The 14,050-nt window shown below is 23.7% G+C and overlaps 2 protein-coding genes across 6 annotated transcripts; one reads left to right on the forward strand and one right to left on the reverse strand.

Annotated features, from left to right (window-relative positions):
* Positions 1-764: 764 nt before the first annotated feature.
* Positions 765-9,243, reverse strand: LOC126900758 (serine/arginine repetitive matrix protein 2-like). 5 transcript variants are annotated; one of them, XM_050676685.1, is made up of 9 exons: positions 9,037-9,243; positions 8,734-8,975; positions 8,562-8,663; positions 7,130-7,360; positions 6,991-7,053; positions 4,937-5,011; positions 3,753-4,838; positions 2,782-3,357; positions 765-1,665 (listed from the first exon to the last, which is right to left on the reverse strand). In XM_050676685.1, exons 2-9 carry the CDS (start codon positions 8,970-8,972, stop codon positions 1,557-1,559), a joined length of 2,481 nt encoding a protein of 826 aa, XP_050532642.1. In that variant the 5' UTR covers positions 8,973-8,975; positions 9,037-9,243; the 3' UTR covers positions 765-1,556. The 5 variants fall into 5 exon arrangements, 4 of the variants coding, with proteins under 4 accessions (XP_050532642.1, XP_050532640.1, XP_050532641.1 ...); XM_050676683.1 differs by lacking the exons at positions 8,562-8,663; positions 8,734-8,975; positions 9,037-9,243 and adding an exon at positions 7,501-8,161; XM_050676684.1 differs by lacking the exons at positions 8,562-8,663; positions 8,734-8,975; positions 9,037-9,243 and adding an exon at positions 7,501-8,160 and having other exon boundaries at positions 3,753-4,835.
* Positions 9,244-11,589: 2,346 nt separating this feature from the next.
* LOC126900769 (39S ribosomal protein L19, mitochondrial) lies at positions 11,590-13,238 on the forward strand. Its single transcript, XM_050676700.1, has 6 exons — positions 11,590-11,756; positions 11,868-12,117; positions 12,355-12,485; positions 12,557-12,744; positions 12,824-12,972; positions 13,046-13,238. Exons 1-6 carry the CDS (start codon positions 11,714-11,716, stop codon positions 13,173-13,175), a joined length of 891 nt encoding a protein of 296 aa, XP_050532657.1. The 5' UTR covers positions 11,590-11,713; the 3' UTR covers positions 13,176-13,238.
* Positions 13,239-14,050: the final 812 nt, after the last annotated feature.

The following is a 14,050-nucleotide window of genomic DNA, read 5'->3' on the forward strand; positions in this document are numbered from 1 at the left end:
TTACATTTTTTAAGTGATAAGCAAAAAAAGAGATTGCCAATTTACAAAATTTTTCATTTTCAAATGCTAATTTCAAAACAAGTACGCTCCAAATATGCACACACAGATTTTTATCTAACAAGTACGTTTGCAATTGACCCGAGAACTCTTACACACAATTTATTCATTTTTTACATATTTAAATTTAGTTATACTATTCTAAAAATGAAGTAAATTAACATCAACTATTGAATAGTAGCCACTACAACAGTAACATATTATTGGCCAAAGTATTTGCAATTTATTTCTAATTTATAGACCACTAATATTTATTCAATTGTTCACATAAAGACCCGGTGTCATAATATATAATAAAATACTATAGATTTTATTACATATCTATGGGTGTCTTAAAAAAGGAAAATAAAGAGTTTTTTTATGTTGCACGATTTGAATCATTAGTTAAATTGGTTTTCTACAAGTGAGAAAAATTAAATAACTTTTTTCAATAACACTAGAATTTACTTTTTAAAAATGTTCAATATAGATTTAATACAAACAATTACACAAAAATAACACTGATGTAGTATATAATTTAATTCGTTAATAATTTTTAAACTAATTTTCTCAATAAGATATAGATTTATGAAGTTTTAGAAAAATATTAGTTAACTGCACATTTAATTTTAAAAAAAGTTAGTTTAGTTTTTTTGTAGTAATCTATGGAAGCATTACATGAAATTATTTTTATTAGATTTTAAATTTAAAAAAAAACTCTCAACAAGTTAAACAATAATGAACATGCACATCTAATTTATCATTTTTAATACTTTTACAAGTAATTTAGTTTGTATTTATAAAAATTTAAAAAAAAAACAATTTATTCCTGATTTAGTTATATAGCTTCTACATAAATTTATTTGTAACCAAAACAGTTATAGGCTATAATATTAATATTAATGACAATGAATGCTTTCACTCCACGCAAAAAGTTAATAATTTTAATAGATTTTTAAGATAATTTCTGTGAGAACGTAGTCAAGTAAAACATTTAACTTTTTAAAGAAAACAAAAACACAAAATATTTTTACCCAATAGTCTATTCGACATCAAATTTTATTAAAAAAAATATAACCAAAATATGGAACTAATATTGATACTGCTAAATAGTCTAAATTTTTCAATTAAATTGGTAAATTATTTAAAAAAGTCAAAATTGAACTAGACTACCTCACAAATACCATCCATACATGTATTTATATAACCTTACAACACAATTTTTTTTAATAATAATGAAGTATTATTGGTAAACCATCTCAATGAAATTACTGTAATAGTTTGGTAAAATTAAAAAATATCACAAAAATTGAATGCACATGAAAAACAAAGACTAGATTTGGTTAATTGTTATTTTCAATTTCCTTAAAAGAATAATAATCTAACTATAAACTTATTTACAAATCATTCATTATATTGATGCTTAATAAATTAGTTAATTAGTCGATTATCCTAAAAATATTAATAATAAATTATTATTGCACATTATAAAAACATAAATGTACATAGTTAATTCCAAATTAATGGCATTCAACAATTGGTGAATCATGCACGCTTATAACACTATCTGAATCAGAATTAGTAGAAAATGGTGTTAGTCTTGTATATGGAATTGGTCTTTTTCTTGCACTATAAAAAAATGTTTATTGTTACTTAAATTATAAAGCTCAATTCACTGAAAATTCAGAAATAGATAATTACCAGCTTTGGAAAAACTGCCAATAATAAAACATAATCAAGACTAAATATAAAATTAAAAAATATTTTATGATAAAACACACAAATAATAATTTAGTTTCAACACTTGATACATCTGAAAGCCAAAAAGAAAAAATAATAAGTGCAAAAATGATAAATAAATACATCTATAAATAACATTGCAGTCTTTCACTAACTTACAAGTGAAATATCCTTAATAGTACAATTTCATTGTACTACAATTTGTGCAAAATATAAGGTATTTTGTAAGGTAATTGCAAAATAAAGAATGAAAATTTGTATAACTTACAAAAAATTTGAAAATTCATTTATTGTATCTTAAAATATAATACATTTTATAAGAAATTATAATCGCACATATTTATTTAAATAAATAAAAATCTACATGATCATGCACACTAGTAATCTACTAAAACAATAAAACAAATTAAGCACATAGGCAATTAAAAATTAAAAGAGTCAAAATTATTTATTAATTTGTCATGTGCTAATAAACTAAAATAATTAGCCAAAAGCCTTTTTGTAAATTAATAAAAATCAATTCTTATACAGCATTTTAATATAATCTCTTTAAACTAATAGGTTTTTTCAAAACATATTAAAAATAATATTTAGTTGAATTCTTGATGTATGGTATGCAATAAATTAGATAAAGAAATATTTATTTATAAATATTTTTAGTATTATTTATAGTATTTAATTGGAAATATAAAATAACTATACCCCTTAAAATAAACTTACATAAAGGCCAATTTTACATTCGGGACATAAATTGTACAAAAATTTCTTAAAAAGATAACCTGATACTTGTGTTCCAGTCTCATCATCCAAGTTGTAACTTGAACATAATTAAAATGAGATAGGAACATAAATTTACTATTTTTGTTACAGTATTTATAATATAAATGAATTAAAATTGAGCATATAATTATATAATATGAACAATGTAATACTATCATCTTTCATTTTTTTTAAAATAAAAATTGTAAATAACACACACATACACACACTTATGATGGAAATTACCTTGTTATTCTTCTTCTGTCCAAAAAACTTGGTGACCCTCGTCTTCTAGGTATTGAAGCAGATCGGGATTTTGAACTCCTGTTAGAAGCAGAACTACTAGTATCATCACTAGAACTATTAGAGCTGCGTGAATATTGACTACTTGATGAACTCGTTGACGAAAGACTAGAAGAGTAACTTCTTTTCTTTTTTTTATAAGACGAATAAGAATTACAAGAGCTACTACAATCTCTACTTCTTTTTTTTTCAAGTGACAAACGTGTTTGTTTAGAAGACTTAGGCTTACGCTCTGGGCTAGAATCACTACTTGATGAAGCTCGTTTCTTTCTTGACCGTTCTTTGGAGCTAATTGATCTAGATTTTGAGCGAGATTTACTCTTGTCTTGCCTATGCGATATTGATGATTTTTTCTTAAATGATTTGTCTGGATGGTTTTTTGAAGACTTTTTAAAATCTACACTACTGTTTTCACTCAAACTTCCACTACTACTGCTGCTACTGCTGCTGCTGCTGCTACTACTACTACTACTACTGGAATGTGAATGTTTGATTTTTTTCTTTGTTTTTTTATCATCACTATAATTAAAAAAAACATATTTTTAACATCTAAAAATTAATGCAGAAATATAAAATCAATAATGAGAATAATTAACATAATTTTAACTATTTTGTGATAAAATTTAATAATAATTTTTTTTTAAAGAAACTTTATATACAGAATTAAACAAAAATATAAATTTCAAAATTTAAACATAGAATAAGTGAAATAATAATCAAAAATATTATTCAATTATTTCACTTTAAATATAAAACTTAAATTCATTTTTTTGTTTTTTTTTTCATTGTATAGGAAATACTAGATATAAGAAGAAAATATTTTTATCGATACTAATTAAAATACTACATTTTAAAATTTAAATAAAGCATAGATTATAATTATAAAACTAATTAATAAAATGATGTTCACAAACCTAGAACTAGAAGATGGTTCATTGTTACGACCTCTTTTGAGAGCTTTATTTCTTTCAGTTTCTTCATCTGAACTTTCACTTGAATTATTAAAAACTTTAGCTTTATTTTTTTTTTCCATTATTTTTTTCTTTAGATGTAATAAAGCTTGCTCTTGTTTTTCATGTAGTTCAAATACTTTTTTTATCTTTTCAGTAGTAATTTCCTTAATTATATTTAAATCTATATCTTCTTCAAAATCTCCATCATCAGATTCAATTGATAGAACATCTTTTTCATTAGTCTTCCTAGTATCAAGTCTTTTTAGTTGCATAGAGATCTTACCATCATTTTTAGAGGAACGTTTTGATTCTTCTAATTTTCCATTAGATTTAGATTCAAATACATGATCTTCACTAGTATCTCTAAGTGAAAATGTATACTTAGTACTTTTCACATCTTTATCTCCAATGCCCTTAGAGGTATTAGACTTAATGCTGGTGTTCATTTTTTTAGGTGGAGGTGTATAGCATGAACGATCACTATCTGAGTCAACACAAGTTATTTTTTCACGTTGTGTAATTGATCTACTTTCTTTAATTGGACTAACACTTTTTTTTAAAAAAGACTTTTTAATATTTCTCTCGTGTTTTTTTTCATAATTATCTTTATTCTTATTAAATTTTATTTCATCATGGATCTTTTGGGATTTATGTGAATATTTATCATACTCTCTATTATTTCGTTCTTTATACCTTTCACGTTCTTTTTCTGTTGATCTGCTTCTACGAGAGTTATGATATTTTTTTGGGTCTTGTGAATTTTTTGATTTATGTTTATAAGATTCTTCTACATTTTTATCATGTAATTTTGATGAATCTCTTTTAACATTTTCTCCTTTTTCACTTTTATGCTTAGTTTCAATTTCTTTATAATCTAATTTATGATTTTTTTCAATGTCTTTTTGATGTTTTTTTAAATATTCTTCAGACTCTTTTATACTTTTTTTATTATTTCCTTCAGCTTTACTTAGATTTACTTTCTTAGATTCTTCACTATTTTTTAATTTTGATGAACTTTTATTTATCTTGAACTCTTCTTCATTACTACTAAAAAGAACCATCCATTAAAATACAAAATGATATTTATTAATCTTTAATATAAAATGGAATCACAAAATTCAACAATAAAAAAATTTTAAAATTACCTAGGACTATTCTCTTCAGTTGACTTGAGCTTCTTTTTATGCTTTTTAGATTTCTTTTTTTCCTCACTTTTTACTCTGCAATCAAAAAACATATTACATTATAAAAATTTAAAGAAAAAAGTAGTTTATTTTAATAAAAAATATCAACTTTATAAAAATGAAATTATGTGAATACTTCATAGTTCAAAATGACATCATATTTTTATAAATTATAATCTTCATATATAATAAATTAAAAATAAGTGAGTGAGATATTCATTATTTAAGTGTAAGTTTTAATAACATTAAGTAATTATTATTAAAAAAGTTGTAATATACAACTTTAAGATAAACAAAAAAAGAAAAATTAATATATTTAATAAAACTCTAATTTGTAATCAACAAAATTTATCATGTTTAAATGAAGATTTAAAAAATAACACAATTAATAGAACTCTTAAAAAAATGTTCTGAGGGTTACTTAAAATTAAAAGTATTTTATTAATATATATGACTTATTATGTAATTATATTACTATAAATCAATATATTTTTCACTATTTGGAAAAAACATATGATCCGTAAGTTGCAATGCATCTTCAAAGAAAATTTTTTTTTTTTTAATCTTAGAATATTACAGAAATAATATACTTTTAAGCAGTGGTGAAGTGTTTTATGCACAATTAGATGTTCATTTACTTAAAATATGGTCAAAGAGATTAGTTATATATGTAAAAATAAATTATAAATGTGAATTTAATAATACATATTTTATACGAACATTATAATATTTATGTTTCTTAGAATACGTTAATTGAGTTAAGGCTAAGTTAGCATGAGTTGAGAGTGCTCAGCCCAAACAATTAAGTAAAATTTTTCTCATTTTTCTATGAGCGATATATGTAAAGGGATTTGAAAAAGATTAGCAATAATTGTAGCTTTATGAAACATGTCTTCAGGTGATGTACGTGTCACAAAGGAGTCTAGAGTAATTAGTATCATTTCTTCAATCTCAAAATTTACGCTTCACCACTGATTTTAAGGTGTAGAATTTTAATTAAAATAATTAGTATTAATTAATCAAAGTTCTAATGAATTTAACAATAAATTAAGTATTAAATCTTTAAATATCACTTCATTATTTTATAAAAATAATAATACAATTCATCTTAAAAAAATTAAAATATTGAATTTTGTTTTCATAATAAAGTTTTATTATGAAGTACAGTATTTCAAGATTATTTAATAAAAATTAAAAATGTTTAATCTAATTGTTGTTAGGTTAATATTCAAATTAGTATGCTATTTTTAATAATTATAAAAAAAGAAATAACTGTAAATATCCTACATATTTTTGTTTTTTTGATCAAATTTATTGTCAATTTTTTCAAATAAGTAAAAAAAAAAATTTACTCGTGTTGTTTACAAATAACTACACAATTTTAGTATTTTGTCATAAGTAAAAATATAGTATATATTTAGTATTTGCCTAGACACATATTTAGTTAATTTAACTAATTAAAAACACGTATATAAGACATTTAAAATTTTAAATCTTTCATTTAACAATTCATTGTTATATTAGAATCATCTAAAAGCTAGATAATTTAATATTTAATTTACCTAAATGAAAGTACTCATATATTATTTTATATTTTCAAAATAATAATTACTTGTACAAAACAAATAAATAATGGATCTTATAAAATTGAGAAATATGATACTTTAATAATGCCGTATGGAAAATCACACCAAAACAAAAATTATTGTATGGAAAACATGTAACTTACCACTATACAGTTTATTATCCTTTAATCAGTTAAACTAAACAGTAATCAACAAATTGCCTAATTAAAAAAATAGTTTTCATTGTATAGCTACATTGGGTATCAACTATTGTAAAGAGTTATGATGATCAAAGGTTTGAAAAACTATATTTAAACTATATGCATTATAAAATTGTAGGTTAAAAAAATCTTTGATCATCAATTTCAATAGTAAACATTAACTACTTTTAAAAAATGATAAAATATATTTTATTTATTTTTAAATTTATTGTATTTAAACTTCACATACTTGTCTGTTTTGTGGGACTTAGACTTCTTCTTCTTTCTTTTTTTATGTTTTGGACTTTTTGAGCTATAATTACATAAATGTCTATGTTTTTAAATGTACTTAAAAAAAGTTAATAAACAATAATGCTAAGTAAACTTACAGTATTTCAATTTTTGTACTACCATCTTTATTTACAGTATCTTTAGTTTCTGTTTGAACAACTGTTTGTTCCACCTGTAATGCCTTTAACTGAGCTAGTGCTGCTTCTTTTGCTTTTCTTTCTGGGTCTAAACTAGAACCTTCAATGAAGAATTCAGATATACCAAAAGCATCTCTTAATCTAGCATTCTTCTTCAACTGTTCATCAGCATATTGATGGGTGTCCTTCACACTTTAAAATAAATATAATTATTAATTACCCAATTATTATTACTTGATAATAAAATAATACATTTCTCCATTAAAAAATATACTTAATTTATCATAACTTTTTTTCTTATGATAAGTTTGTCAAAAACTATTTTTAATTACCTTACAAATGATTTTAGCACATTTATGTCAGCAAAATGTAATCTATTTAAGTATAATGAATTAAGAAAGCTCAAATATGTGTTAGGGTGATAAATAGACTTATTGGAATTATTTTTTAATAATTCAGCACCTAACATATTTAATTTATTACTGCAATTACAATCACACATTTTTTGGTTCACTTTTTTTTTTCGGCGGCGCCTAGTCCTTTTCTTATTAATATTGACATTCAATTGTTGAAAAGACTCTGCTTCAGTTGTAATAATAGAATCATTAGAGTTTTTGAAGACTGACTTTAATGTTTTACTCCATACTCTTTTAAAACATTGTTGTTCATTGATTTTTGATTCAGACATTGCTTTAAGTTATTTTAGTTTAAACTGCATAAACTTAATCAAATAGTTAATTACGATTTCTTTTCTTATGTTTAACTTAATTCAATTAATTATATCACAATTTTAAATGTTGGAAGACAAATTAATACAAAAATGGAAGACAAATTTTGTAATATATCACAAAGTAATATGGAAGACTTGAGTGTTTATGGAGGCATATATTGTGGTTTCTTCATGATTTACATATTAAAAAATAATAGATTATTTTACACTAAAATCATTTGTAAATGAAAGAAACTGAAACAGTATATTATTTCAGCTAGAATAGATCAAGTATAATAAGTGAGTCATGCACAAACTGAAAAGGGTGGTACCAGTATCAACCAATCAAGAGAGGATAGGGTGTAATCAAGTATTGATCCATGCAGGGTTGTGTAACATTAGATATACATACATACATATATATATAATGAATACAATTTTAAATGAAAATATAATGCCCCTAATAAGAAAACAAATAATTAAGAAAAATTATATTGTAGACAAGCCTAGGTTTTAATGGCAATTAAATATATATATATACATATATTTTTTAAAGAGTTGACTTTAGTTAAAGATTTTTTAAAATGAACAATAAACTAATTTATTACTTTTTATATTTGAAATAATCCTTCATTCCTAACATTATTTATAATTTATAATTTAACATTATAACATAAAACTTACATTGGCCTTCCAAATTCATCATACTCAGTAGTTGACTTTTGTTTACCCAATAGAGTAATACGAAATGTATTGATTTTTTCAACTATTTCATCTTGTGAGTAACTAGAAGAAATTAAAATGACACAGGTTAAACTAAGAGTTAACATTAGATTAATTTATCAAATACACTTACCCTTGATCTTCCAAAGATTGTTCTAGTTCTATGCATTTTAATTCAATTTTTCTTTTACGATCATGATCTAAGAGTTCTTGATTAGGTTGGCGATTAATTGCAGAATCTATTTTAGCCAACTCTTCTTCAGTTTTAAATGATGTTTGATCCTTAACTTTTTTTACAGCAGCCCAATTACGTTGCACATAACCATTAGTACCAGAGCCACGAGCAGTGGCCAAACCAATGCCATTATACATTTTCTACGAGGGAATTAATGCAAGGATTTTTTTTTAAATATGAATTTATAATTTTAATACTTACGGTATAGTTTTTTTAATTATCTTGATGTATCATAATTATAAGAATTTATACAAATCAAAACTTCATAAAATAGGGAACAAATGAAATTTTCGAAATCTTTCTACTTAACTTTTTATTAAAATAATCATTTTTAATAGAAAATAGAAAAATTCCATTTTAAATAATAGACATGCAACAATATCTTTTAATCTTATAATTTTTTTTTTTTAATTTACAAATTAAATTAAGAAACACTGCGATTACTTGTAAATAACAGGCTTGTTACTCAAGTTATGTTGGTAACTAGATAACACACTATAAGCAATACAGAACAAAACGGGTAACGTACCACCTAAATGCGTCAACAGGTCCCCTGGGTCAGACTGATCTCCAATGATCGTTTAATTCCCTTGTTAACTAGATCCCTAATATAGTTTTTAGATAGAAATTTAGTTGTTGCGATGGTGGCAGAAAATTAAAAATAATTAATATTAGCTTCGATGCGAAGCGGAGAAGGTATTAATTTTACCATGATGTTTTTTTTTTTTTTATGTCTGTTGCCACTTTTTCTCAGCTCTCACTGGACCGATTTCTTTCAACAATACGTCAAAAGATCACAAATCGTATTTAGTTGAAGACACTACCCTTAAAAATTGAAAAATTTTCCCTCGTTCCCCGCAAATAGGGGAAACCTCCAAAAAAATTACAAATTTAAAAATCGCTAATTTTCGAAATTTTTTTTACTTAAAATTGCCATAACTTTTTCAAAAATTTTACTATACTGTTTTATAAAACCGTTATTGTATAAAATTGTACAATGTAGCTAATTATTGCATTTAATTTAAGTTTATTCTTGTAACATTTAGTACAGTGTTAGAATGACAGAATTATGAGAAAAATAAGTTATAAAACGTATTCTCTTTTTTAACATTAATATTTGGCACAATTTTCTAATGTAAATAAATATTCTTAAAACATTTGGTTTTGGCAAGAAAAAAAGGAACCTAATTAAATTTTAATTGGAGTCCCTGCAACTAGTTGTATTATTGTTTACAAAATAAATATGAGAAAATTGTATCAATATTAATAAAACTATTATAATCATAACACCTCGCATAGTATGAAAATTTGGGAAAAGGTAATAGATAAGAAAATAAGAGTTGAGACATCTGTATCTAAAAATGTAAAAAATAAAATCGAGAATTTTCAAAAATAGCGTTCGGTAGCCATTTTCACCGTGAAGACAAAATAAAGTCCAAAATTTTTTTTTTTTCCATAATAAAGTACATTACATTAACATTAATTTAAGATATATATAAAAGTGTCAGACTTTCCGGAACACTTTCAAAAGTTAAGTTGAAAAAGTTAATTTTTTGTGAAAAAGTGGTCATTTTAAATCCCCCCCTGTGGGCAGGTAAAGGGTCAGATATAAAAAAAATATATACCAAATGATAGGTAAAGACATCATGCATCTATAAAAAAAAAATTATATTGATTTGGTTATTTTTAAAAAAATTATGGCAATTTTAAGTAAAAAAAATTGAAAAAATTGAAAAAATTAGCGATTTTTAAATTCGTAATTTTTTTGGAGGTTTCCCTACGAGGGAATTTTTTTTCAATTTTTGAGGGTAATGTCTTCGACTAGATACGATTTGTGATCTTTTGACGTATCATTGAAAGAAATCGGTTCGGTAAGTGCTGAGAAAAAGTGGTAACAGACACACAAAAAAAAAATAAACACATCTTAGTAAAACCAATACCTTCTCAGCTTTGCATCGAAGCTAAAAACTTGATTATCGATAATGTCGGAGTTCTTACCTAGTTTTATTTATTATTAAATATTGGAGTAAAATCCATCGTGGTTATGGTTGCCTCTGGTATCAGATGGTCGGACTACCAGATGTTTGGAATAATTATTTTGTCAAAAGTCGTATCACAGAATAAACAGAATGAACACTGATAAAAAATGTACATGGTCAATAAAGGGAGGTAATTAGAATCAGTCCGCCATTTTTATGTAGGTAAATCAGTATGACCAGTTTTAACACTAAAATAATTTTACAATGATTGTGTTTACATTTTTCAAAATTTAAAATAACAATTTTAATTACAGTATTCATGTTTTTTTAATTTTTCAACGTGTATAAAACTACATAAATATTTAAGTATTTAATATAATAATACGATACTTCAATTTAATAAAATAAAAACACAATAAATAACTATTCGTGTTCAATTGAATTATATATTTTTTAATTATTTCATAAAAAAACTTCTTAAGTTTTTCATTAATTTTAAATGAATTGTTTTATAAATTCATCACTGTAATATTAATACTTTCTCAGCTTTGCATCAAACCTAAAAACAAAAAAGAATCAATTAACATAATAATGAAGTTTCAAAATCAACATACATAATCATCACATAAGTTATACAATAATTATACAATTAATAAATTAAAAAATAATAAAAACTTATGGTCGTAATATGTAAATGTCGTAGCATTATCAGTTCGTGTCAAAGGTGTTTTTCAATTTATAATAGTTATCTAACTAAACTTAATTGAAATACACTTGTGCTGTTATCTAGAGGTTTATTTATTATTCGCATTATCAATATTTGAAATTGAAGCTAAATAAATTATTTAAATAGAAACATTATTATTGTAAATATAAATGGTCGTTAAAGAAATTTTATAATGTATTTAAATATTTATAAGCTAAGTAAAGTTCAATTTTCAGGCAAGTACTTTATTGTATAATTTATATTTAAATTTTGGTCTTAATAATTATACTTTTTAAAGATAAATATGTAAATTTACTATTATTTCTAAAAGATATTTTTTTGTGCAGCTATTCAGTTATGTAGATTCTCTACTAAAGTAATTTCAAATGAGCAACATCTATCAAATGATACTAATTCTGAAAAAATATTGAAACCTGAGAGGAAATCAGTTGTTCCAGCTAATTCCAGATATATTTATCCAGAATTTTTACCGGATCCTAAAATGCAGTGGAGAAATTCATTACGAGAAAAACTAGAACGTATGGATATGATTCAGAGAAGGAAACATATTGATATTCCTGAGTTTTTTGTAGGCATGTATTTTGTATATCTTATAAAAATTACAAGGTGGCTTGTATAGTTTGGTGGAAAATACATTATGCTTTAATGTGCAGGTGTTAAAATATGATTCTTTACTACTGAATTGTATAAGTTTTACAATAATCTCCAATACATCAGTTAAATTTTCTAGTTGTGAGAATGCTAAAAAATATATATATATATATATATATAATAATAATTCAATTATGTGAATTCAATTGCTGTTTTAGGTAGTATTATGGCTGTTACTTCATCTAATCTACATGCTCCAAACAAATCAACACGGTTTGTTGGAATTTGTATTCAACGTTTGGGATGTGGCTTAAGAGCAAATTTTACTCTTAGAAATATTGTAAAACATGTAGGTTAGTATAATAAACAGTAACAAATAGTTTTTTTTTTTACAAAATATCTCAATTTTTTTTTAATTAACTAGGAACTGAAATGAAATTTCAATTATATGATCCAACTGTACAGAAAATAGAAGTATTGCGTTTAGAAAAACGTTTAGATGATGAATTATTATATTTAAGAGATGCCCCTAATGAGTATAGCTCATATGATGAAAACATGGAAGCTGAATTTTTGCCTGAAGGCTCTCCTGTTCCAATCAATACAACATTGGTAATACAAACAATACAGATTTAGTAATTAACATATACATTTATACAATTATATATGGTACAACTACATTATTATTAAGGTTAAATTGAAACCTAGACCTTGGCGTGCTAGATGGGAAAGAAAAGGTATGAAAGGATTAGCTGATTTAGAATTAGAAGAACGTTTTTATAATAGAGCTGAAGAATTAGCTACACCTTGGGAAAAATATGATTTAATGAAACAATATAGGTAATTATTATTGCATAGTTTCCAAATATTATATGATAATAAAAATAATATAAAAATTTTATTATATTTGTAGAAAAACTATACCCGAAGAAGAACAAAAAGAAATATTTGCAGAAGTATATTCTGAACTTCATGAAGTGGAAGTTACGCGAAAGAAATTAAAAAGAAAGCGAGTGTTTGTCAAACCTAATAAAACAATCTAATATTGTTGTAGAAACTATTTTCTATATAATAAATTTTATTCAATTTTTATAGCATAAAACAAATTTTGTATTACTTGTGCCTTACATTATTCTACATGATTCATAACTTTAAAGTTAAATTACATTTAGTTTTTTTTGACATCAGTATTTTACAATTGAAAGGTATAATTTTAATACTTAACTATATATTAGGCATTTCTATTTGTATGGTAGGTATTAGATATTTTTAATCATCAGATATTGGTGATCACTACAAACTGTTAAAATAATGATTTTCTGTCTAAAAAACAAAATATAAATTTTGAAAAATTGGAGAAATACAATTATCACATTGGACTTCTAGCAATATATCTAGATTGTAAACAAATTTAGATAATTAGATCTTTAAAACATTGTACTTTTAATAAGGGTAGTGTAAAACACAAAACTTGCTTACTAACTTTCATAATACTTAGAACATAGGTTAAATGTTTAATTTAATCTGAGAATCATCGTAAGAAAAATAATGGCTTAATTACTGGCATAATTAAAGTAATATATTATATCCACATCCTTATGACAAAAATAATTTTGTGAAAAAAATACCATTTTATATTTTTGATCAAAACTTTAATTATATATTTAACCACTGAGCTAAATAAAAATTACTTAACTGTGATATTTACTTTTCTTTAAACACAATTTGTAGTTTACAATATGTCACATCAGAAAGTTGAAGTTAAATTAAATTATGTTATTAATATTAAATCAATTTTTGTGATGGAAATACTCTACTTTAATCAATGCTACCTTGTTTAATTTTTTATAAAACTTAAAAAAAGTATATGTTACAAAACCTAAAAAAATTATTAAATTTAATTATTAACTACTTTTTT

This window comes from Daktulosphaira vitifoliae, unplaced genomic scaffold, assembly GCF_025091365.1.
Source record: "Daktulosphaira vitifoliae isolate Bord-2020 unplaced genomic scaffold, ASM2509136v1 Scaffold_3, whole genome shotgun sequence".
Taxonomy (NCBI): domain Eukaryota; kingdom Metazoa; phylum Arthropoda; class Insecta; order Hemiptera; family Phylloxeridae; genus Daktulosphaira; species Daktulosphaira vitifoliae.